General features: G+C 35.5%; 1 protein-coding gene across 1 annotated transcript; it reads left to right on the top strand.

Moving 5' to 3' along the window:
• Positions 1 to 241: 241 nt before the first annotated feature.
• LOC134541589 (succinate dehydrogenase cytochrome b560 subunit, mitochondrial) lies at positions 242 to 21,410 on the top strand. Its single transcript, XM_063385125.1, has 5 exons — positions 242 to 344; positions 605 to 676; positions 9,564 to 9,760; positions 16,373 to 16,509; positions 21,042 to 21,410. Exons 1-5 carry the CDS (start codon positions 325 to 327, stop codon positions 21,144 to 21,146), a joined length of 531 nt encoding a protein of 176 aa, XP_063241195.1. The 5' UTR covers positions 242 to 324; the 3' UTR covers positions 21,147 to 21,410.
• The last annotated feature ends 6,296 nt before the right edge of the window (positions 21,411 to 27,706 follow it).

Here is a 27,706-nt window from a genome sequence, read left to right as displayed (position 1 = left end):
GAGGCATATCGGCCTGAAGGAACTGGGGAGACACTTGGGTCGATGTCAATACCGCTTATGAAATAGTCCCTCGGGAGATAGTTCATGTAAGTGATAATTTTTATCAGCTCGGGTATGAATTATAATTATTACAAGTCCAAATCTAGTATTTTATGGTTAACCTTTTTACCCTTAATGCCAACCTAACAAGTAAAGTTAAAGTTGCTTATATTTTTTTCATACTCATAGTGGCACCCTTTTCTTGGCATCCCGAACTTAAAAGTGTTAACCCTAAAAGCTTCTTTTAATCGAACGCTATCAAGTAATAAAGAATATAAAAACAACATGGCTTTAAATTGTATAAGGTTTGAAAAAATTAATTATCTTTAAATATAATCATTGCATTCGAAAATGATTTACAATTTTGTAATTGCTTATTTTAATAAATCTTTATTTCATAAGAGTATCTTCGTTTTTCCTCCAAAATATGAATTGTTTTCTATGGATTAGTTTAGTTCTTAAGTAATTTATGTTAATCGGTGTTTGGAATTAAAATTTTTTTACTTTAATTTAGATATTTTCTGTTTCACTGGATTGTACAATAAGTGATTTTTTACGTTTGCAGGTTTCGGGGTGCCCTACAGAGAAACGTAATTGCTGGACTATACAACACTGTTGGAAATCCGAATGCATCTCTGTAAGATATATTTTTGTGTTTCGGGTGATTCTGAAGGAGATCGTGTTAGAAAAAAAAGTATTTTATAATTTATATATCTTCTTTATATAAGTGGCTCATTCAGAATACCATATCTACAAATATTTTAAGTTTTAAGCTAGTTACGTGCCATAGTTTTTGTAATATTTAATAATAAAAAGATTTCAGAAGGTGTGAAGACCCTGCTATAGGATGGTGAGCCTAGTTCCATGCCCTGAAATACTTGTACATAGTGGCTTTTTAGAATGGATAGTAAAAAATTGAAAAACATGGTTTTCACACACTACACACGACCCTACATTTACTCCGAAGAGATGGTTTCATAATTTCCTACTAGTTTGTTAAAAAATTATATCTTGTATTACAATACCTGTGCTTTCACGCTGCCACCAAAAATCATTGGTAAATATGTATTGTACGGATTAGCGCCAAAAAAAATCTTACAAATATGAAATAACTTTCATTATATGCTATCTTACGTCCTCTTTTCAGAACCGCCTGCGGAGATAAAAAATTCCAAATACTTTTTGAGATATGGCCGTTCTTATTTTGCTATACCAGACGTGTGTAATAATTTGACCGTCGCCATTTTATATTTTGCCGTGTGCGCGTGAATGTCTAAATAACATAAATTTTCCATTAGGTAAGGTTAGTTACATTATAAATACTTCAAAATAAACCGAAATTAAAAATAATATCAATTTATTTTACATGTTGTATAGTTTTAAGTATTTATAATGTAACTGACCTGACCTAACAAAATGGGACAAAGGTAGATTAGATCAGGTCAGCTACATTATAAATACTTTGAAACTGAACAGACATTAAAAATAATAAAATTAATTTTATTGGTTGTTTAGTTTTAAAGTATTTATAATGTAGCTGACCTGACCTAACAAACCGGGAAAAAGGATGAACAGAATAAACTCACGTAAGTTTCTTTTTACATGATGTATTCGTTTACGTGAGAGTCCTTAAGATCCACATAAAGTTCTGTCATTCCCGATTACACCCGAATATTCACCTTCGGCCAACCTCGGGATTTATTTATTTTTGCGCAGGAAAAATGAATTGAAATATTAAAAGTGGTCGGATAGGTTAGCTACATTAAAACACTTTAAAACCATTTGGATGGTTAGTTAGGTTAGTATAGCTACATTAAAATAAACAGAGAAATATTAATAAATAAACCCGAGGTTGGCCGAAGGTGAATTGTTCGGGTGTAATCGGGAATGGCAGAACTCTATGTGCATCTTAGGTTTCTCCGTTCGGGAACATCGCAAAAAAAAAAAAATGATACTTGTAAACAAGCAACCGTTATCGCCGCACGAGTGCACAGGATGAAAATTAAAAAATTTTATATCTCCAAAAGTATTTGGAATTTCTTATCTCAGCCGGGTTTAATGAAAAGAGGAAGTTTAAGAGCACAGAATAAAGGTATTTTCGGATTTTTAAATTTTTTTAAAAAAAAAAATCGCCAAAAAATGAAGATTAAAAAATTCGATATCTCCTAAAGTAATTGGAATTTTTTATCTCCGCAGGCGGTTCTGAAGAGAGTACGTAAGATAGCATATAATGAAAGTTATTTCATATTTGTACGATTTTTTTTTGGCGCTAATCCGTTTAATACATATTTACCAAATCATTGTTTACCCGCCAAAAATAGGAATATATGTTTTACATATAATTGAGACCTTCCTGAATTAACCTTGAAAGGAAGGTGGTAAATATGTAGTTTAGCGGTATTTGCGAAAAAAAAATGTTAAAAATCCGAAAATACTTTTATTATATGCTCTTTAACTTCCTCTTTTCATTAAACCCGACGGAGACAGGAAATTCCAAATACTTTAGGAAATATGGAATTTTTTAATTTTCATATTTGGGCGATGTTTGTTAAAAAAAAATTTAAAATTCCGAAAATACTTTTATTCTATGCTCTTTAACTTCCTCTTTTCAATGAAACCCGGCGGAGATAAGAAATATATGTGAGAGCAACTGCTTGGTACATTCACATTTTAGCAACAAAAAAAAAAATGTGTGATGCATGCCTTGCGGAACTGCTGACGGCCGTCTTAGGCACCAGATCGTTGTGACCTTGGCGTCAGCATGTAGTATCGCGAAGGCTGGTGAGACGTCATGTCCAGTTTTCAGAATTGGGAGCAGCATGTAGCATCGCATGAGGATCATCCTATTGTAGCAGGGTCTTGATAGTACTCAGTGTGGTTAACCTTATAAAGGCCTGGACATTATCAACACAATTTTATTTTGTAAATAGGCTACTAGTATTTCTTCATAATTATACACTACTGATTACAGCAGTATTAATTTATTGTAGTGCTGAGTCAAATCCCAATTTTATCTTCAAATCTGAATCTCGAATTCTAATCCCAGTACCTCAAATATACCCCTCTAATCTGAATCTAGGTGTCAAAAATAAAATTATGTACAATAAAATAAAAATATAACGTGTTAAATTTTTTAATTTACTTTATTTCTGTAATATTTTTCTTCAAATATTTTTCTTGAAATATGAAATTCATAGAATATTAGGATTTGAGGATTTGAATGGCCCATCCCTAATTTCATGCAAGCCAAAACAACCAAAACAAACAAAGGAATAGGGTGAGTGTCAGGTGATGATTATCTAGTAGATGGGTACATCCTAAAAAATTCCAAAATATAATTTTTTTTACTTCAAATATTTTTTAATATTTTAAACCACAATGCAATATTTTTTAGTATTTAACTGGTATTTTACCATATTAGTGATTGGTTAGGTAAGGTTGGCTACATTAAAAAAATAATATAAATTTGGGTGTACGGTTCGGGTAGATACATTCAAAATACTGTAAAAAAATTGGAGGGTTGGTTAACCAGTACGTATTCAATGTGTTTATATACATTCTATTATTGTAGCTGATCTAACCCAGTAAACCGAGCAAAATACTTTAACATTAACATAAGGCTTAGAAAAAAAGGATTGGAATTTTTTTTTACTAATATATTACAATTTTTAACAAAATTCCGACCAGTCCTTTTAATTAAATAAATATGTGACTAGAAACCTTATTGTAATTAATGTTTTATGTATTTAGAATATTTAAATTTAATTTGTGGGCTATTGAATTATATTTTGGGCATTTCTTTAAGAGCAGTATGGTATTAATTACAATACAAGCAATTTTATTAGGTTCATATTTTCATTTATAGAACCAAATGTTTCTTCTATTCTTATATTTTCTGAAACTGCTACTGGTTCTGCAGTGAAAGCAGCTGGTTAGCAATATCCACGTTTAAAACCAACAAAATGAGAAAATACTTATAAATTTGTATATATTTATTACACATTCTGAAAACAAAGTGTTGCTTGACTGTTACCAATGAAAAAATTAAGAAAAGTATATTTTTTTATTTTTATTATTATTATTATTATTATTATTATTATTATTATTTTCTAAATTTAAACTCGTGTAAAATTTAAGAAATTGTGACACAACTCCAAATTTGGTGAATACAACCCCACTAGCAGTGCAGATGACTCACTTTTACCATAATTTTTAAAATAAACAAACAACATGCTACTGATTGAATAATGAATAAGAGGTGAAAAATTTTACAGAAGGATGGAGATTTGCTGGGTTAATTTTTTTAATTTAAAAACTGTGACATGCATATGAGTGGTTATATAAACCTTAGTAATAATATTATATCTTTGAATAGCTATTAATTTGTTATATAAAGTAGGTTTTGAAGAGAAAAACAATTCTCTTATCGAGCATAAGTGTGGCAAATAATCTGTAATGTAACCTTTGTTGTGCAACTTTTAAAATTTAAGTATTCAAATATTGTAAATTTATAGAAAAAAAAGTAAGCAAACATTCATAAAATAACTTTGAAGGCAACCTAAAAGCTATGTGCCTTGTTAAGTTTGCAGTGATTTGCCTAATGAATGAGTTCAATGAAAACACTTATTCAAGCTCGTTGCTATTAAATATCTATCACAAATAATTGGTTGCACCAATCACTTAGCATGGTTGAAGAACGTTGCCAACTTGCACAGCAAATTGCAGATGCTTTTCCTAAAGCTTAATGTAAGAGTTTAAATTCAGAAAATGGAACATCATAAGGAGTTAACTTTAGTTTGCAAGATGTACCAAAAATCTAACCTCGGAAACATATATTAATAAAATCAAACCATGCATACTGCAGAATATAAAAATTTAAATTACGAACTAGGAAGCAGGGCCGTGACGCGCGCCAGGTACCTGAGTGGGCCTTCTAACGACAGTCTGGCCCTGGGGCTCCGCACCTCGCCACCGACATGCGCGCGTTCCGTCCGGGAATTAGGGCCGGGCCTCGCCACCTCCCTGCCCTCCTCGGCCCTGATTGGCCTGGCAATCCCGCGGGTTTCCTGAGGCCGCCATGTGGAGTAGCGTGGGTCAACCTGGGATGACGCAACCACTCAAGTCGGTGCCGGAAAGATGGCCAAAGGGTATAAAAGCGTCGAAGCCGGCCTCCGCGAGAGTTCCAACCAGCGAGTTGAGTGAAGTGCGAGTTCATTAAATGGCACGATGCGGAGCGACGGGACAGTGCGAGTTTGACCGAGTGGCACGGGACGTGTGTGTTGACAGGTGCATGGTAAGGGGCGAACCCCTCTTGAGCCTAGCTCTAGTGAGGAGAGTGAACGGTGAACTTGGCAGATATTTGAGTGTGATGATTTAATTAGTAATGTAAATGTTAGTAGCAGATAAAACTGTATAAAATTAATGGGGCTATCCTTACAAACCAGTGTTCCCCCAATTGTAACATTACATTTGTGACAGCTTACATTTGCTCAGTACGTGTAAACGTCTTTTTCAAATATTCCTCTTGTTATCATTCCGTGTGAAATCACCAAGGTGAGATTGCTTGACCATTTTAGAAAAATTCAATTTTTTTACAAAATAAAGCCTTATCAGTAAAAAAAATCAAAGCTATTTTTACATGCTTTATATTAGCTTCACCTGTATGTTTGTCTGTCCGTCTGTAACTCTGTCTGTCCGTCTGTAACTCTTTCGACTAAGAGTGCGTGACTCATCACTGTAAAATGTCCCACCCATTTCATTACGTTCGTTAGCCGAGCGGTCTAAGGCGCGCGACTTCTGTGACGTAAGCTTTCGGATTCAGCGATCGTGGGTTCTACTCCCGGCCACGCCGCAAAAAAAAATGTTTTTTTTTTTTTCCCCCCGGTAAATTATAAGATTATATCCATACATCTAACTGTAAATGATTCGGAGAGACTTTACCATTTCTTTGTGACGTTGCAACTCCAAATAGTTATCTCAGATGGTAATAGGTAGTGTCGGTAACTCATTTCCCTATGATAATTATACATAAATATAGTTTAAAAAACTAAAAAAAAAACATGCTTTTAAAGATTATCAAACTAAAAAGTTAAAAATAAATATAGTTTAAAAAACTAAAAAAACATGCTTTTAAAGAATATCAAACTAAAAAGTTAAAAATAAATATAGTTTAAAAAACTAAAGAAACATGCTTTTAAAGATTATCAAACTAAAAAGTAAAAAATAATTTTAAAATTTAATTTATGACAATAGTATATAAGCAATACTAGTATAAATGAGAAAAAAGCATGGGGCGCTTAGTATACAAAAAATATGGCACAAATCGCCTCAAGCTTTTTTCTCATTTATACTAGTATTGCTTATATACTATTGTCATAAATTAAATTTTAAAATTATTTTTTACTTTTTAGTTTGATAATCTTTAAAAGCATGTTTCTTTAGTTTTTTAAACTATATTTATTATTTAATTTTTATCTGGTATCATTTTGATTCAAGGCTCAATTTATCTTCACTACTGTGTGCAGAAACAGAGCCTTAGATAAAAGTTAATTGTTTCTCTTGTCTACAAGATAGAAGTTTTTTGTTTTTGCTGATAAAAAGAATCATGTTTAGGCTTGTATACATATTAAAATAAATATATAAATTTTTGAACCCTAAGTAAAATGACCATGAATCGTGCCAGAATATTAGAAGTATTCAACATTTTTCATGACCTTTTAAGGATAACTATGGCTAGAGTACTTTTGAGCTGTGTAGAGTTAATGTATTATTTTTTAAATTTTAACTTTTACCTGCTATTATTGGCTTCAAATTTGTTTACTTTCAAGGTCAAATATCTTAAAGGGCAGGTAAAAGTTTTTTGTTTATGCCAAAGTATATTTATATTAGTGATTATAAAATGTGGAAATTTCAATTTTTGGTTCTAACCGGTTTAAAAGTAACATGTTTTGAAACATGCATTAAATTGCTATACTTTTGAGCACATATAATTGAACAGTTTTTTAAGTTTACATATCATATTATATTAAAATCATATTAAAATTAAATTACTATTTTAACATTATATGATTAGTAAGGCTTAGAAAAATGCTCACCAGAACATTCTCTGCATATTTTGAAATTCACTTGTACATTTGAGATGCCAGAGTTTGATTTGTGTAAGTGGGCTTGAAGTTTCAGTGGGAGTTTGGTATCTTTCTCTTCTGTAATATTAAATGTTCTTCCTTTTATGGTTATCTCCACCCATGAGACTTTGTTTGTTAATCCGAAGCTTGTTGATGGACCATCTGGTTTGCAGAACACCGCCTTAATATTTTTTTTCCTTTGAAACCTCTCAAACTTTACCAATGTATTATCTTTTTTTCATAAACACACACAGCATTGTCCTTCACTGATATGTCACTGACTGTTTAAAAAAAAAAAAAAAAAAAAAAAAAAAAACAGGAGTTATATCAAGAGTATACACTTAATATTTTTTTGATGATTGATGCTGAAATGATGCTGACTTGTATTGTTGACTGGTCCTTTGGTACATTACAGTTGATGGTCTCTGGTGCTTACAATCCTTTTAGCTTCATCAGACCTACTTATTAAATGAAGCTTTACATTTTGAACTTCAATTTCATCTACGAAGACAAAGTCAATTCCTTTAATGTTTTCCACACAAAAGATGAACATGCTGATTGGTGGTGTAATGTTGCCCTCTGTTGGTCTTTGCAGTGTTGCAGACTTGCTTTAGCCACAAGTCACTAATATGGTTCCACCTACCCCATCACAAGGTCCCTTGCCATGACTTGTTGCCAAGAAGTGCTATGTAGCATCAACCCAAAAGTCTTCTTTATGTATGCACAAGTTAGAAAAATTGAACCTGTCTTGTACTGACCTCCTCTCCATCTAAGAAATGAAAAGTTTTATTCAAATTGGGAACAAAGAACTTAATAAAATAGTATCAACTTTGTTAGGAATGTGTACACAGCGGATGTAATATATGTATATATAACTCAAAGGTGCTGAATACATAAAATTCCTGGTATCATTTCTGTAGCATACATATAATCAAAATCAATTGTGCCACCTTGCTTTTGCACTCAATCAAATTTTTAGCATAGGGAACAAGTTTAAAATTCTTAGACATAGGCTGTGTTTGACTTGAATACAGCCTGAAATATGTACTTAAAAGTACTGGGCCCTGAAAGTGACATCACGAGGACTGTGCAGTTCGGAATTGAAGAATACAGGTGTGCGACTAAACAAATGTGTGAACTTCTCGTGTGCTTCCAGGTAAATAAACTTGCTGTTTTGAAAAGAATGTTGTAGGTTATATTTGATAGAATATTTATATAATTTAAAGACTCCTAAAAGCATTATTACTTAGTATTTTACTGGATTAATTATTTAAATAAAATTCATATATTTAAACAAGTAAAGTTCAACAAATACTCTCGCATATATGTACTGATCGTAACTTAGTAAACATAGGTAGAATCTTAAAGTAGGTTGCCATAAATTCTTGTTCCAGTAAATAATTTGTACAAAATTAGTTATTTCAGCTGAACATTTTTACTGGAATAAGGATTATATTTAAAAAAATATATATTTTTGTTACTGTTCAAAGAGGCCTAAAATTGCACATGTCTGAATTACTATAGTACACAACAAGGGAAAGTGCAGGATTCAGGGTTGTAAGTCATGGCCTGAGACTTATCTTCACCCTTCATGTTAGCCTATTGCCCTATTACATTAGAACATCGTTTCTGTTTTATTGTAATTCCTATGGATGTTTCATTGTATAAGCAGTGCATGTTACGTTTGGTTATTTTTACTTTTTTAATTTGATGTATTCTATGCATTAATTGCAATTTGTAAAAAGTGAGAATTTTTGTCGGACTATTAAGCATCATGGTTCAGAACTACAAATTGTATTCTGTGTTTTCATGTCCAGATAATACAACTTTATTTTTCCCCTCACAAATATCTGATGAGAGCAAAAAAATCCAAATTGGAAGGTGAAGGATGCTTGAGAAACTTATTTTCAAGTAGGCTATAGAGACCATGCATATTATTTTCCCTTACACAATGTTAGCTAAACAACCGTTACAATGCAGTGTGTCCTACAATGGGAGAATCACAAGAAACCACTGTTAAACTGTTATCTTTGTAGTTTAATGGACATGGTGAAGCATACTTGTCATTCGAATCTTGACGGACATTTTCTGTTGCCAAACATGAGTCAAAAACACACAGGATATTGCAAAAAAAACAGACCAAGGAGTAAACAGGGAACCTAGCAGTCATAAAACTATCGGGAAATGGCACCAAACATAAAAAACCGATTGTAGGGGTTATGAACAGCAAACACAAGTTGGGATTGAAAATCCTCGTGATAAAAATTAGCCACAAAAGAAAGTACATCGGTAATGACCGAGATGTGAAACAGTAAGAGCAGTGACGAAAGGAGGACACGACCCAACACACACACACGGTATGACACAAGCCAGAGCCACAGCGTTGCTTGTGTTGTGCAGGGCGAGGGCAGTGTCCCTGAGGGCGGCGCCGGCCCAGGAGTCGGCCCCCGAGTCCCACGACGAGCGCAACCTGCGGCTGGGGCGCCCCCAGTCTCCGCACCTCACCATCTACAAGTTCCAGCTCACCTCCCTGCTGTCCATCTCGCACCGCGCCACCGGCCTGGCGCTCGGAGGCACCATGATCGCCTGGGGCTTCGGTGAGCTGCACGCACCATTCACTGAACTGTGATTGCCAGCAGCTCGTCCGTGACAGTCGACGCTTCACCGCATTTCATAGATGCACATGAAATACAAATATGTAGTTGAAGGCTGTCCAAATGAATCTTTTAGCAATTCTTAAAAGATTTTAGCTCTCTAACGTAAAACATACACACACACACACACAGTCACACTCTCTCTCATATCCTATCCTCTCTTCTCACTCTCTCTCTCCTATCCTCTGTTCTCTCTCTTCTCTCTCTCTCTAAACACACACATATACATAGTGAGGAATGGACGTACTCCCAGATATTGTTTTATTTATTGTAATATTGTTATTCGTTTTATTGCCACATTTCTTAGGGCCGGTTTTATGACCTCCCGTTATTTCTGAAGGATAGCCAATCTACAGTTAAGCTAACCTAGGGTGAAAAACAAATGATGTTTTACGACTCGTGTTTAGCTGTAGGTTGTCTTTACCGAGTCCTGACGATGCGTGTGGTGTAATGTTGGATGCGTTGGTAATAAAATGAACTAGAATTTGGTTTTCAATGATACTCTTGTTTTCAACGATAATCTTGCTATCAACTATACTCTTTTATTTCAAAGCATACTCTCTGTTATGTTGTGATAGGTTAATTGAAGACAAAGCAAATGGAAATAAGCCTCTACACACAAAAATTATAGAGATAGAGAAAACGTGTTTCTGTTACAGAACTATTCTTTTTTATCATATTTACCTATATAAAAATCCATTCATTTAGACCCTGCCTTGGGAAACTACTCCAATAAGGAGTGCCGATTTCATTTCAGTGATATTCTTCACACATGATACTTGCATGGCAGGAAGATGGTATAGGTTTTTAAGAAAGGAGTGGGGGAAGGAAGGATAACCTTTATTTTCAAATTTAATTGTATTCTAGCAAAATGGATCCTTGCGTGGAGTCGTTTGAAGTGCATTTCAGTCCCAGAATAGGGTTGCTTTATTACAATAACTGTTTGTAGATATTCCTACCATAATGTTGATAGTTAATTTACAAGCTATTTCTCACAAACACTTGGAATGACATTCGTTTTGCAATTTTTAAATGCAGTAAATTACACATTACATGTAAGTTCTATATTTTTATTATATATGATGTTATAAAGGATAAAAATCACTCCTTTATAGTAGTATTTATTTTGTCATGAAATCCACCATTTTGTTTTATACTGTGACGTTAGCTTCGCTTGTCGCATATTTATTTTCTTTGTGACCGCGCTGGTTATGTGAATGCTTACGCATTCTGGTGAGGTGGTTTTGAACTAGCCTTGCCTCGTAGTTCTCCGATTTGTCGTAGGAGGTCTCTGTATGCGGCGCGCTGATAGCGCCACGATGGAGAAATTTTTGTTTGCCGTAGCCAGCTGTTGGTAGGGCCTGGGAAGTAATTTTTTTGTGAGGTTTGTGTCGGTATGGCGAGTTGTAATTGAAAATGTTGCGGTTTTTGGGGCGGTCTGTCGAGGATGTAACTTCAACCAGTGCAGTTGAGCCACTGTATACTATGGCAGTATTAAGCAATACGATTTACGAGTGGTGTTTGCGACGAGTGCATGCTAATAGATATTGCTGAGAATACCATGGCAATATTAAGCATGACAGTTTACGAATAGTGTTTGCGACGAGTTCGTGCTGCTAGCTATTGCAGTGAAACGGGTTGGTGCCTGGTTGTACTTCATTTACGATTACAGCAAACGTGACGAGTTTAATGTAATTCATCGTGGTGGACGGTTACCGCATTTAACCAGGAAGTTCCACTTGGTCTGGCACTGCTGCGTTTTCGGCCAGGTTGCCCTTTTTGAAGCATGTTTTGGAGACCTGCCCTATGTAAGCGTTTTCGTTTACTGTCGACGAGGATTTGAGCTGTTTTCCTTTGCTCATGATGAGCGATGTTGGGCAGCAAAGTAAGTTTTTAGCACCTCCCCGATTTTGGAGTACAATATGTGAGTGAATTTACTAAGACTACCCACAAGTTAAATGAAAAGTGTCACAGTCAGCCATTTATATTTTTAGTACAATTTATTATCATTTTCAAGTTTGGCTGTTAGTGAGCTTTGACTATATGGTGCAAGATACAGATATATATTTTAATTTGAGAGTGCTACTAGAGAGAAAGTTAATTTTTTTTTTATTGGGGAAAAGTAAATAATCAGAGTGAAATATTGTTGATGGGTTTTTCGATGGTGCATATGGTAGGCATTTGGATGTGTTCCTTTTTTTTTTTTTGGTAGAGAAAAAGAAGTTATATCATGAGGCAGGTATGCTTGTATTTTAAAGTGCCTTACCTTGTATTATTAACATTTAACCGTTCGTTATAACATGTACCTGAAGCAATTTTTTTAAAGTTAATTAATATTCTATTATGTATACACGCTAAAGATTTGCTTATCTGAAGGAAGTAGTGTTAAAATTAGTTCTGTTAAGATACATGCTGGTACATGATCTTATTTGTGGTAATAGTGGTTTATATTTGATGTTTTACTAATATTGTGAAGTATTTATTATTGCAAGTATTTTATACAGCCTGTACTGTTTATGTATGCACCTTATTATATTTGTATTCTTGGGGGGAGTGCAAAGTTATGCTGGCATAACCTGTACTTTTTGGAGTCTGGTTATTAATAACTGAGAGTTGGCATTGACTCAGTCTGAGGCATGTGGTGTGGCCTGCGACTACCATCTCCAACCCCTCCATACTTTCACTTAATATTTTTGTGCGTTATTATTTTTTGGTAAAAGTAATGGAAGTATTAGAGTTAATAATTGATTACTATTATAAATGTTCCAACTAATATTTAGTGATCAGTGTAAATTTGCTGTGGAAGCGGTCAATGTAATTGTTGATGAGTACAGTATTAATTTTGTGGACCAGTACAGGTAATAAATTCACTTTACTTCGACCTAGGATTCTTTCTTTCCATCAGACTGCCCTACTACCTCCCTTTCCGCTTAACGCTGTGGTTAGTGGAGATAACGGTGGTCTCAATACAAGCATAGGTGTAGATATCCATTTCACAACTTTTTCCCTGTATGTTACTTACATTACTACTATGAACATTTTATCCATGAAATAAACCGTTAAGTAGTTTATGGTACTAATGAAATTAGTTTTTTTATATGTATAAAAATTATATAATTTGGTAAATCGCGACGAAGACACTATCAAGAAATGTGATTGGTCCGAACACTCTTAGTTACCGACTATTTGACATAATCTTGCTGTTTAATAAACAGACAACTGATATGAGACCTATGACGATAGGAAAAACGTTCTAGATTATTAAGAAGTATTCTTTTGGTCACAATAACCGACATATATGTTCATTAGAAGAGCTCCGGAAATTGATATTTATCGTTGAGCTAGAAACTAAGAAACATCGTTAAACAATCATTATTTATAAGAAGCTACCAGAAAACTAGAAGGGCTAGAACAATTTATAGAAGATTTATTGTATATAGGCCCGTTTGTGATTTCTGTCATGACCACTGAGACAGAAACTCTTTTAACATATGTACTGACGAACTTCAAGAGAGTTGATAGCTATTGGATAAAAGTAATCCATTGATTCTACAACTGTATCAACGAGTTCCGGAGGAGAATTAGTTCTGGAAGTAATGTGAAGAACCAGAAGACTCTCCCGTAGTGAATTCTACATCGACGAGATGGAGCTTGCCAGCCATTGACAGTGACCAGCAGAAGCAGACTACCAATGATGGATGATTTTGTTTTCCTGAGCCAAAAGCTGTTTTCAAGAAGTCACCAGCACGGCGCTCCATGGAAGGAAGGGACTTCGACACCATGGGAGTGCTACCCAGACCCAGGTGTAGCACAGTCCTATTAATAAGTGAGAATTACATATTTTTGTTTGTTCAAGACCAGAATGGAATAACAAAATTACACTTTAAACTGACTATTATTTCATTATAAAGAAAGGACCAAATCATATTTGTCTAAAGTAGAACATTCGCAACGACATTTTATGTTGAATCTCATCTTTGCTGTGACTAAAATTGTTGTATGAATACTATGTCTGAATTACGGATGCACCTTAGTTCCGACCAATCTTAGATGTGACGTAACGTTAACTTCATTTGAACCATTGGAAATTCTTGCTATCAGTTGATATATTTTGTCCAGAGGTCTAGTTTTAGCTGAGCCCATGCCGAGGTATAACTTTTATACTGTAGATGTTTTAAATTTCCCTTTGATATACAGTATTTGCAAATTAGAATCTTACATTTGATTTTTTGTGAAACACCTCTGTATCTTGAGTACTACTGTTGTTACCTGAGTTGAGATATTGGTCATTGTCCGTCGGAACTTTGTTACTTTCGAATAAACACTACCTGACCATCATTTTTCTACAATAGCATAATACATAGTGTTTATGTTATCATTGAGGTACTCACGTGGATATCTGATGTTTCAAGTTGTGTCATTTTCAGTCCAGAGAAATATACATGAGTGCCATAATTTTGTGATTCTTGCATTTGTTCCATGGAAAGTTAATGAAAGTGGCACCCATAGGTAGTACACATTATTGAGTTATTTAAATAGTTGGTTCTGAAGTTTTGAAGTAAATTATTTACTGTTTAGGATAGCTGCTAGGTATTTTGGAGACTGTTCGACAAACATTATTAAACAATTTCATTTCAGAACAAAATAATTATATTTTACGCACATTTAATAAATGGACAATAAATAACATATATTTGGTGGATCTTGTATATAAACTAGTTACAAAATCTACCATAACTTATACTATTTCCTTTGCTATTAATAATATATGACTCAGTGATAGCCCTAACTACATTATCACATCATGTAATTTTTAACCATACTTTGATTACTTGAAAGAAGCAGTTTGTTTGCAGTATTAAATTAGTTCATTGAATCCTGTATTTAACTCCATTGAATATTCCTAAATAGTCATCCTCACTAGCAGTGTAAACTAACCTCACCTGATAATCTTGCCATTTTCTTTTCTGATGCTTTTAAGCTCCAGGTTAACATGCTAGCCACCAGTTCAGCCACGGTGAACTTTAACCAAATGTATATCTCTTGAGTCAGACGTTAATTGGAGACTATAAGACAAAAATGAGAGCTATCTAGCTGTTAAGTTTTAACTGAATGTAATAAAATCTGCTCTAGTTTATTTTAATTATTTGTGTGATTGTAAATGTTTTTAATGTCACCCAGCACTGCAAAATCCCTAACCTGGTTATTCTGTTGGTCTAATTTAAGCATTATCTTCCTTTGACCATCTTTTGGTTGAATATTTTATTATTTTTCTGAATTTATTTCAACCTTCATTACAGCAATGCCAAGTGTAATTTTCCACTGCAGTTTATGCAAGCAGTATGGATTTGTAACAGTTGTCCTGTATATGCAAAGGTAGATGTTAATACTAAGGTAAGCTTGGAGGAAAAGTTTTTTGTGCTGAGTCTTCAAGCCATCAACAGCGACAAGACAACTTGTGCGTGACCGAGGATTGGCTACCGTGTCTTCCAGCATGCAGGAAGACGCGGTCGTCCGCGCATCAGCGAGATAGAAGTTGTGCTGCTGATTAAGTGGTTAGGAGCATCTGCCTTTCTGATGGCAGATATAGGGGATTTGAGCAACGTTGTTTGTTAGGAACTTCAGCAATGGTCGCTCGTCCCGTCCAGGACAGCTGAGATGACGCCAGAGGTGGCACTGCCTACATCCTCCGTCCGTAGGATCCACCGGTAGTAGTTGGTGAGATCTGCGCAAGTCTCCCTTGTCCCAGCTTACTTCTGATAGTTGTTTCATTCCGCTATCTTCATTTTTAACATTTCTATGTCATCTGCTCTAAGTACCTATTACGTGATTTCACTTAAGATAAACCTAGTAGTTTTGAAGTGTCGACGTTTTCATAACTCTATGACTGAGACCAGAGAAAAATGTGTGGATTTATTCAAATTCCTCATATTCTTCAAAGAAACTAAAAACAATTTTTTTTTTCTTATAATTTCAACAAATGACTTCCAAACCTAGACAGGTATAGAATGTTCTTAACATGGACGCTGTGGTTTTTTGAATGTAATTATTGATTTGTTAAAAAGTATAAAATATTTGCTGTCAGCATGTTTGTTTGGTGAATTGAGTCATTAGTTTATGGGATAGACCATAGCAACATTTTATATTTTTCCAATAGTGTAAATAGGTTTTCCTTGCTAGATGGTTGCCCACAGGTCATTGATTCATGACTATACTATTTTGGCTTGTGATGTATGGGAAAATGGGAGAAGCCAGAAAAAAATTCATCGGATACCAATATGACGTCTCTGTATTTCCTTGTGTAAAATCTTATTCAGATCCACCAGGTTTCAAACCTGAATCACCTTTTTAGAAAAAATGGGCTCCAAAAGGATGCTGGTTGTATTGGGACTCTGCCACATATGAACTGTGTCTGATTTAATACATTATTTTAGATGTATGCCATTGCTATTTTTAAATGTTTGTCAGAGAAAACCTCTATGACGTACAGTGTATAATCTATAAATGATTAATGTCCAAAATAATGTTTTTAAATTGATCTTCCGCACTTTGCAGGTGCCCTAGTGCTGCCCCACTCGTTCCCAGAGTACCTGGCGGTCGTCCAGTCGTGGAATCCAGCCACCGTACTAATGCTGAAAGCCTTCATCGCGTTTCCTTTCAGCTATCATTACTGCAACGGGATACGCCATCTGGTAAGATTGTGAAGCCTTATCAACGTCTTAAGGATGGATGTGACAGTATTTGTTTATGGTGCCCGCAAGAAAAATTTTGGTTGTTTTACAAATTATAATACAATATAATAATTAGAGAGGGTGAAAAATAGCATTTATTCTGGTCATTTATAGCATTTAAATATTTACTTGTAGCATTTTTATAGCATTTATTACCAATATTATAGAATTTTATAAGCGCTTCACCAACCACAGGGACATATTTTTTTCTCATTGTAGATGCTTGGGGTATGTCCCCAGAACCAGGAATGTACTTGTTGATGTATTCCCTTACAGCTGGATCATCGATTTTTCTAAGAGGGATATTAGCCTTGAGAAACATTTTCAGTCTCTTCAATAAATTCCTCTTTCTCAATTTTTGCTTTTTTTTTTTTTGGTTATGCAGTGTGGTTGTTAATGTTGCCTGTCGTTTCCTGTCATCTTGCTCAGAAAATTGCTTGAGTCTGTCAATGTGACCCGATGTTTTAATATTTTTTTCCGACATCCTTTTTCTCCCAGTTGATGCGAAGGTTGCACGGCTTGCACATCAAAATATTCGTATCGATAACATAAAAATGATGGCCCTTATATTCCGATGCGCGCGAATGTACGGAAACGGACTTGGTCCGCCCCATATTATCATAAAGACGTAAAAACAATTACTGTATGGTAAAATGTGAGCACTTTATCAAAAATCCGCAAAAACTACACTTTGTTGACAAACAGCGTAAAAACCAACGGTAAAAACAAAGCAAAGATTTACTGCACCGCATAGATAAGCTGCACCGTATGTGTACTGTAGCAAATGGCGCTATGGAAATACATCGAGAATCGTCAATCAATATATCGAACGACATAGTACCGTTGCCTACGAGATTCAACGACACTACTCGTTCGCAGTGACTTCGATAATTTCATACCGCGGCCATATTTTATTTCTCTCGTATTGTTTGTAAAGTTATTGACAATGCCGAAAAAAGTGTTGGCAGCAATTCTTTGCAACATAGTGGCGTGGTTTGTTTCTAGAGTAAATATTAGGGTTTGATTACATGTACGTGAAAAATTAACATTTAAAATGTCAAATTTTCCATGAAAAATTATTGTAAAATGTATTTTTTATGTTAGTTTTGCCCGGCAAAGTATTTACGAGACGTTTTTAGTGTCAATTCGCAGGAATAGGGGATTTTCACATTTAATCGCAAGTAATTAACGAATCGCATTAATTCGCGGCTATATCGTTTTTACGATTTTTCACCCTCTCTAATAATAATACTTGTGTGTCGTGAGTTCTGGAACAAACAAGAGAAATGTGTTTATTTAAAAAAACCTTCTTAAAATTTAATCGAAATTTAGACAAGGTGAAAATAAAACTTCAGATATAAAAATAACAGATAAATGACATACATTCTAATAATAATTTGCTACATTTGTTGTAGGCCCTGCATTTTACGGTCCATGTTGTGGTACAACTGTTGTCATCCTCACGTTTAATGAAGTGAATCAAATATGTGTTTCTAATCTGTGACTAGAACCTCGAAGTGGAAAAATCTAGACCTTAATTATATTTGGACGCTTTGAAAAAAAAAATTTAATGTGTAATAATTATTCTACACTCAAATTCTAATACATTTTATACCTGTAGTTGTATTTTATTGTGTTTACCCTGAAAGAAAAAAATCATTTAAAATGCACAAAGTAAACACATTTATAGAAATACACCAAATAGGCTTCTGCGAAAACTGTTTTTTTTTTCTTTCTTAATTTGAATCAAATATCAAGCTATTCACAAGTTTTTCGAATTGAATACAAAAATTCATTTAGTTTTTTTTTTACACTGCCATTAATAATGGCAGTATTCTCTGAGGCTAATTGCTAGTTTTAGAACAAGGAGACAAAATTTACTATCAATTAATATCACAATATAATTGGGTGTAGAAAGGACGAAAAGGTAAGGGTGTTGCTGATAGAAAGTGCACATTGGAAAAAAAAATTATTAAACAATGTGGAATTCACTCACAATCAAATTTTGTTACTAGATTGACAGTTTTTTTTTCCCTTCAAAGTTCAATGGTATTTTTACTATTTTTTCATTGTTCTATGCAGAAATTTACCACTTAAAAGACAGTTCCACCTAGGTCTATAGAATAGGAATACAATTCATTCAGGCAACCTATATTCACTGACTTTATAGCTTTTTTATACCCTGTTTTGTTGCAGATTTGGCTCTTTTAAGAAACTAGGTATCACATATTTGCTCAAAACGGCAAATCCTCTGTCGAGATTTTGTCACCTCGATAGTACCCAAAGTTGTGTTAGAAATTGGTGACCTGAACGGTGTCTGGAATTCTCTCTCCCCCTCTTCAACGATGTTGCACTTCCCTTAGCTAGGAATCCGCGTGGAACTCGGCACTTACGCGGCACTCCTCGCGGAACTTGTCGCACAACTGCCCCGGAGGCTGACGTCAGTCCTTAAGTAGTCGAGGGGCGCCCTTCTCGAACCGACAAGAGCGGCAGTGAAGAGTTGCGTCATCCCAGGCCGACCCAACGCCCCAAACATTGAGAATAGCATCACTTGTTCACATGGTGGCCCACAGAATTCCCCAAGACTGCTACTATATTTACATTGAGGGCTAGATTTTAAGGAATATTTTAACCTGCCCAACGGACAGGTGTAATCGAAAATTTGCCTGTCCGCCATCCAATTTGCCTGTCCGCTGTTTTACCCAAATAAAAAAAAATTCAAAGTCGCTGAAAAAGTGAGAAAAAAGGATTTTTGCTATATTTTGCACCTATTTTTATCACACACTTAACATCCTTATTTAATCATCATTTTCAGACGAGTCACTGTCTGAGTCACTGCACAAATTACTTGGCTGATTCTGTCTTGAACATCTTCGATAAGGAGGCTGAAAGGGTCTACGTTTTCTCTGAACATTATGATACCAGAGATTTATTGCTGGTGCTAGATCAAACTCACTTTCAGCCATTATTGTTTATTTATAGATTATAGATATTGTCAAAGACGTTTTATTTGCGGTCGCATAAATGTTATTAATCACCTCTGCTGCATTAGTGCGTGCAAATAACCTCGGCGTCACAAGTTGCACCTGTCCACCGGACAGTTGCCTTTTTTATTTTGCCTGCCCGGACGAGATTTTGCCTGTCCCGGGCAGGCGGACAGGTGCTAAAATCGAGCCCTGTTTACATTAATAATAAAATCTTATCCTGTGGCTCAAAATTCATAAACTCTACTGCGCATGCCTTTGCCAAGTCAGAAACAGCACCATTAACACTCTCTTGTCTCTCACTTTCCAGAAAATTCATTTCACCAATTTTCTCTCTTGCAATTTAATATTTTTAAATGGTTTCACTTACAATAATTCATTTACTTTATTATCTAAATTATTGTTAGAATCTTAATTATAAACAAAGTATTTAAGAAGTTATGCACTATTTAGCATCCCAAAATGCTTGTTCAGGCCATGGATGTCTTACTGCCCCTTAAAAAAAAATTCAAAAATGAATTGTATAAAAACCTCAGGTGATAAAGGAAAAAAAAATCATATTTGACATCAGCATAAAAAATACTTCTAAAATCACTTTCCAGTCTCAAAACATCATTCCAAAAATTTCAACTAAGCTCATCTATTCCTGTGCTGACATTTCAAAGGTGTAAAGAAAAATGACGACAGTCAAAACAAGCATAAGTAACTTCAACGTAGAGCGTGTAGTTTTTTAACTAAGCTGTCCCAGCCCTCTGCCTGGCATGTGATAATCAGGCAGTGGTTCTTGGTGGTTGGGGAAAATAAGTACAAAATAAAGCACAGTAGGAAATGTAACATTCGTTTATTTGTGTGGCAATTCGTGAAAAAGATGGAAAAAATTAGAAAATCAAGTTTTGAATTATTTATTTCGGTCCCTACTCATATTAAATTGAATACCTTATACTAAAATTAAAAGTAGTGTCATGCTGTACATATTCACATGCATAAGCCCTGCTATAATCCAATCCAAACCATTTTTACCCAAAGCAGGTAGATATGCTTCAGCATTTTTTTATTCCAATAAAACATTTGTTTAGCGTGACACACAAAGGTAAATGTATGCTTTTTACTTGAAATAACAATGTCAATATTATTCTGTGTGACTAAGCAAAGGACTTGACTGCTAACACCAGACAATAGCAAGTTAGCTAGAGAGCTGGTGAACAGAAGCTCAGCTGCAGCTTGTCAAGTCATCCCGGCCCAAAGACAGCATACCATTCACAGATACAGATATGAAGGGAGTAAGTGGAGAAGTTAGTCATGGCGTCATGGCTTTCCTTCCCCTGTGTGATCACAGAGGGGAGGGGCATCTCAGCACAGTACGCTTACATCATGTAGAAGTTCAGAACAGACGTTATACATTGGTGGGGCTTATGCGAGTAAATGGACGTTAAGAGGCCGCAACATGCAGGAAACAGGAATTTGGAACACCTTGGTCTAAGTGAATGTGTGAATGTGTTCTGTTGACAGATGTGGGATCTGGGCCGCTTCTTGACCATCAAGGAAGTTTACAAGACAGGCTACATGATGCTCATATCTTCAGCCATACTCACAGGAATTCTCATCAGCCTGTAGTACGTCTTCACCAATGGTACATCCACTTCATCTTGTAGGGTAGATTATCAGCACTGGACATTTGAGAATACTTATTTATTGTTCATACCATTTGTGGTAGCTGTTCTGTTAATAAAAAATATTAATTGGAAAAGCAAAGGTTTGTATGCCATTTGTAACCTATGTATTTTTGATAGAATTTTACATAGATTTACAAAATGCTCATTACTGCATCATTACAGTGATACTTAAGTGGAAGAATAATAAAATCAAAATTAAAACCTATTTAGACCATTATTTTAATGCAAACCATGTTGCCTTGATTTACTTTATGCCAATAGAGCTTAGAGTAGGCATCAGCTCAGTGTTATATGAAACTGGCTTTATTCCTTAAACCTTTTAGCAACAAAATACAGTGCAGATAAACCATTTTAGTCAGTTTGTAAGTCTCTAAAGCCGAGCGAGCACACCCATACTCCAAGAATATACTAGAAAATAATGTGAAGAAAAGAGTAGCCATCGGTGGTAAGCTTTATAAAGGTGTCAGTTTCCACATCGGTGCATGGGGCCAGTGCAGTCATCTGGAGGCTGCTGGTAGCCCTGCAGCAAATGTGCCAACCAAAGCTCAAGAGGTCCTATAGCTATAGTCAAAGACAGCCATCTCTCCATCTTTGCACAATCTCTTCACGGCCTAGCAGGTGTTTTGAGCTGAAATCCCTACTGCCTCCTTGGTTACACTGACGACTTTAGCCATTTGAGTGGTGCTCTGTCCAATATTCATCGCAACAGTAACCACCATCACTACTGATTCAGTAGAATTATGTGTCACACAGCTACCTTTTAGGCTTCTGGCTCTCAAAGTGTGCACCCTAGATGATTTCAGAGTAAGCCCTGTGGTATTTCAGGGAAACGACTGTCCAGTTAAAATATAGTTATTTTACTATAGTATTTTATTATGTATATACTGCTCGTTTTGTTAACACATCATTACTGTGTTTTAATTGAATTACTCTAAAGGTTTTCCTGGAACAGTGTATTGTTATAACATATATGTATTTCTCAGAAATTTTTATACAATAAGAATACAATTATTAATTAGATTTCAAATGTCCCCTAACATCAAAAAGTTTGAGAACCACTGCTTTAGGCAATGGGACACCTCAAGGTTGTAGTTGACACTAACCACTTGGTTGACGACTCAGCGCTAACAATGGGAGTCATGGTGCATACTTCAAGTAACGCACCAAGCTTGCATCGCAGTGTAGCCTGTTCCCTCCCCCCCCCCTTCATCATGGGCTTAATGTCTTATCAACAGCAATATTCCATGAAAGGAATTTAGTCATAAACTGTAATGGAGTATGCCCAAAAAATTGTATTAAATCATATCTGTCATCAGCATAGTTTCAGGTGAAGTCTTTGTGTACTAGGGAGACCTAAGATGCACATAAAGTTTGGTTACTGCCCGAACACGCCCGAATAATTCACCTTCGGCCAACTTCGGGATTTGTTTTATTTTTGCGCAGGAAAAATGAATTCAAATATTAAAAGTGGTCGGTTAGGTTAGCTACATTAAAACACTTTAAAACACTATGGATGGTTAGTTAGGTTAGTATAGCTACATTAAAATAAACAGAGAAATATAAATACCGTATTTACTCGCATATAGGTCGCCATCGCATATAGGTCGCACCCATAATTTGAGATCTTGAATTTGGTATTTAAGATTCCCCCCATATAGATCGCACCAGTAATTTAATGACGCCATCGGCCGGCGCGCCGTGCATGAAAGAGTTAACGGGTACTGTAAAACTCCGCTACTACGAGAGCTGATAATGGCGTGATAAATTGTTGTAACAACAAGTACTTGTAATAACCGAATATAGAAAATTGAAGTCTAGTTAGTTTTTTTAGTTTTCACAGCGACAGACCGACAGGATGCGCTCCCGCCCTTGCCGTCAGCAATGTTTATTTTGACAGCTCAAGCAATTATCTTTTCCACGACCCTTTACAGCGTTTAAAAAAAAAAAAAAAAAAAAAAAAAAAAAAAAAAAAAAAAAAAAAAACGTTCGAATGCAGATGGAAAAGTAACTATGCAGTAAAATAAATATATTTATGGCCCCGCTAAATTTTCTAATGCTGACAGTTTCTCACGCAGAAGGTTGAAATAAGGGAGGGAATGTTTTGAAATGTTAGTTGGAAAAAAAAAGGGGGGGGGGGGGGGTGTTTTTAAATGGCTTGTGGCTCTTGAAGAATTAGCAGGGGATGGGAGAGGTAAGCGTCACATCACGTATGACGCCTGGCCGGACGAGTTTCTTATGCTCTCGCGGCTTTTCGTGCGATAGTGGACGCGCCGAGCTTGGCTAGACACTGCCGCGTGGACAATCTAGAGGGGTGGTATCTATTTTTAGCCGTCTTTTGTATGCCTGCCTGCTTACAGTACAGCTCTCGCCAAGATAAACGTGAATACATAGCGCCCAACAAAGTGTAACAGACTTGTTTTTCAGCCGATTTCACTCAAATTTTCGACTTTCTCTGCTCAAATTTTTCACGGTTTCTCAAAAAACGGTTGTATAAACGGAATGGACGCATCAGAGGGAGGTCGCATCGGCGGGATTCTACTGTATTGCAAAAAAAAAATCCTCAAAAATTTTAAAAAAATTTTCTTCACTATAGGTCGCACTTCATTTTTTTCCCATCAAATCTGGTAAAATTTCCGCGACCTATATGCCAGTAAATACGGTATATATAAATAAACCCGAGGTTGGCCGAAGGTGAATTGTTCGGGTGTAAACGGGAATGGCAGAACTTTATGTGCATCTTAGACTTCCCTTGTGTACCATGTCTCAGCTTATTGGTGCGTAAGAAATATGGCACTGGTGTTAACCCCCAATCCTTCTTCTATCTGTTTACTATGGAAGGGTGTGAGGCAGTTATCCTGTTCCCACATCACCCCCCTTCTCCTCATGTTTATTCCTGCACAACATAACAAAAAGAAAGTTAAAGACTGCTATTTTCACACCTGTTACCCTTCCCTCTATTGTATTTTATTTTTGGCAAGCTACTCTTTATCAGTTCCTTCTACAAACACCAGCACGCACATTACCGGAAACTTGTGTGGGACTGGAGGAATATAAAAGCCACAATGCAAACCACCAACGATGTCTGCAGTTATATAACGGTTTGTTCAGTTGAAAGTGCGAGAAATTCTCACAAAAAAACAAAGTTTCAGCAAAAATGCATCATAAACGCCTGTCAAGAAGATAACATTAATTGTGTAGGGTGCCAGTTCACGGGACATTCACGACGATGAGGGAGGCTTCAAGGCCTCACGCACAAACACACACATACAAACTCTATTTATTTATCTCGCCAGCTGATTTATTGTTAGATCTTCCCCTCCTCGCTTTGCCTATGCAGTGCAGCAGCCATGACAGTTGCCTCACTTGTTGGTAGAGGTCTGCGAATCAGCATTTTAAAAATCAAATCGAATTTTGAATCAAATGCAAAATTATTCCTGAATTTCAAATTTTTTTCAAATCGATAATTGTATTACTTATTGTAGATAAAATATTTGTTTGACCCAGGATTACTAATTCCACACTGTTAGCAAAATTCAATTATTTTTAGACATGTGGTATTAACATGTATCACCTTATATACATACAACCTAACTAGTGCAAGGAAGCTTTATTTGAAGCTTAACACTTAACACACATTTATGTACACAAGCAATGAATTGTGAAACCATGACGACATTAAGCACACTGATTTTCAGATCCATACAAATGTTATTTGCTGGAAAGTTAAAAGAATTCACATAACTATCATATTTTTAAAAAAATTACACAAAGTAAAATGTAATTAAATGATAGGCATGAAATACATAATAATTTTTATGCCATCCATATCTTAAAACAAAACGAACTGGAACAAGCCCTAGATGAATTTTTGTGATTTCATTTCAAATTATCATGGAGAAATGTGAGTTGCTCAACATGCTGCGGCAGAAGCATTTCACGATGATCTGTGACTATGTTCCCTGCAGTGGAAAACACTCTCTCACTTGCCACTTGTGTAGCTGGAATATGTAATATCTGGCTACAGCAGCCAAATGTGGATAGTGATCTTTGTTTTTTTCCCACCATTCAAATGGATTGGTGGTCCTCGGTAAACAAGCTGCTGACAAATATTCCAAAATTTCTTTTTCAATGTCATCTGTGGTTGTCTTGTGTGATGTCAGAGGCAACTTGTCTAGCTCATCCCACAGTGACACTGCTGAAGATGATGATGGTTCTGTTGGCTGAGGGAACACTTTCTCGATGCATAAGGTTTTAGTTACATTCATTAACCTTGATATTTCATTTTTCACTAAAGTTACAGCATGGTCTTTTTCATTTTCACTGAAGACTGCAAGTTTGTACCTAGGTTCTGTGAATGTACTAGGAACATGTACAGTGTCCATTTTATACAGAGGAAATTGATGTACTTTTTAATGATTTCACCAAATTTCAAGCAAATGGTATACCGGTGCCATTTTCATTCCTTCTTATATGATTATTAGTAGATGCCTCCAAGCAATGAATCATTGGTATGATCATTGATGATGTAGGATACGAATTTCCACTAGATTCTTGTGTTGCCTCAGCAAAAGGCTTGAGTACCTCAACAACCCCTACAGCTAATTTCCATTGTGACGAAGAAAGGCACTCAATGTCTGAATTAGATGCTGTCAGTTCCGCAGCATGAATTCACTGCACCAACATGTCTCAACATCTTGTATGAGCATCAATGGTAGGAGGTTCATGGATTCTTGTAGGGTTTTCAGTCTTATTGTTGAAACATGGCTTCGATTATAGTGTCCAAACAATTGCACGGGATTTGGAAATGAGACCGGTTACATTAGGTGTAGAACTCTTTGCATTATGAATTGCCAACTGTAACATATGAGCAAAGCATTGTCTTTGGTTCCACTGAGTACCAGAAATTGCAGCGTGCAAATTGCTAGCATTATTGGTGACAATATAAATCTTTATATTGCTATCCTGCATGGGAGGTGGTATATGCCAACTTTGGTCAGATAGAATATATCTAAGATTTTTACCTGTGTGAGAATCTTCCATAACAGTGTTTCCCAGAGTGAAAGACTTATACTGAAAACACTGTGTCAGGTAATGACATGTAATAGCCCAGGAATTTTAGAGTTTTACCCGGAAAAAAATATTATAAAGCTGCAAATTTGTGATTAGTACTATTCACCTTCCTGAACAACATACTGAATTTCCCCTATTCTCCCGTGCCGGCGTCCATGTTTTTTTCGGGCAAGGATGTCTTAAGTCGCAAAAATCGACACACAGGCGAAATTGACCCTTCAGAAATTAAACCCAAGAATAAATACTCTTCTATATATATTTTATTTCATCGTAACATCATACTGAATAGCTGTAAATTTTCAATTAGTAAATTAAATACATTTTAAGCATTGTTAAAGCTATTATCTTTCAAGAATTTCTTGAAAAATTAGCAAAGTTACAAATCAACTGACTCAGAGAGTATAAATTAAGCCAGATAGCTAAAACGTGGTTTCTACAATCGATATTTGCTACAGTTTTCTTTTTCCAATGGTGTATTATTCATTTTCATGGGATGGTTTGTTTAGGAGATACGGCCGCCTAAACAATAGCGCGCGTCATGTAATCACATACACTGGTGTGCATCGTCAAGTGCAATTGCGAGTCTACAGAATCTATGTAAGTGTAAGCTAGTTATAATATTCAAGTAACATTCAGTTACACGCATATTATAAGTATGTTAATCATGTTTACATAATTTATATAAATGATTTGGACTGTTATGTTATGCGACACCTAAACTGAAATAACTCTATTTCGATTCATAATTCAGTTTTGTTTTAATTAATTTCAAAATAAATAACTTATGTTAGGCCTATGGTAATATATTTTTAGCACAGCATTTACTAACATAAATTAATTTTTATTAAAACTGGAATACGGTTTTCTATGTTAATAAAACCCTCTCAATTATTATGCAAAGTAGTAATGTTTGCAATCTTTTCTACAACTCTTTTAATTATGAATTAAAACTAAAAAAAAAGGAAAACAATTCATTTGGTTCATGAATTAGATATACGTAGTTACTTATAAGAGTAGCTTCCTCTGGGTCATATTCGTCGCCACTTCCATGAAAATCTTGAATTTCTATATTCATGCAGCTTCCTCCTCTGTCCACACATCGTCGAGCAGGCCAATCCAGCTCGCCTGCATTCACATCTGTAGCCACAGTCTGTCTTACAGCCACAGGAAATCAGCTAGTCAGTATGAGAACCAAGTATCCTCCAGCCAGTTTCCACCCCCAGTCGACTGAATTAAGGGATATGTTATCATACCACTGCTGAACCTAGGGCAAAAACACAAGTTTTATTATTTAATGTTTTGATATTATATACATTCAGTTACATTCTCAGTGTATAGTTGAAAAAAATTACCTGATAATATGCCCGCAGTGAATGTTCTGCACATACTACACTTGTTGGTGGCAATGTCGCTAGTTCAAAGGCTGCTGTA

Source organism: Bacillus rossius (genome assembly GCF_032445375.1).
Source record: "Bacillus rossius redtenbacheri isolate Brsri chromosome 4 unlocalized genomic scaffold, Brsri_v3 Brsri_v3_scf4_1, whole genome shotgun sequence".
Classification (NCBI taxonomy): Eukaryota; Metazoa; Arthropoda; class Insecta; order Phasmatodea; family Bacillidae; genus Bacillus; species Bacillus rossius.
The sequence above is the reverse complement of the archived record's forward strand: the minus strand, read 5'-3'. Positions and strand labels throughout refer to the sequence as shown.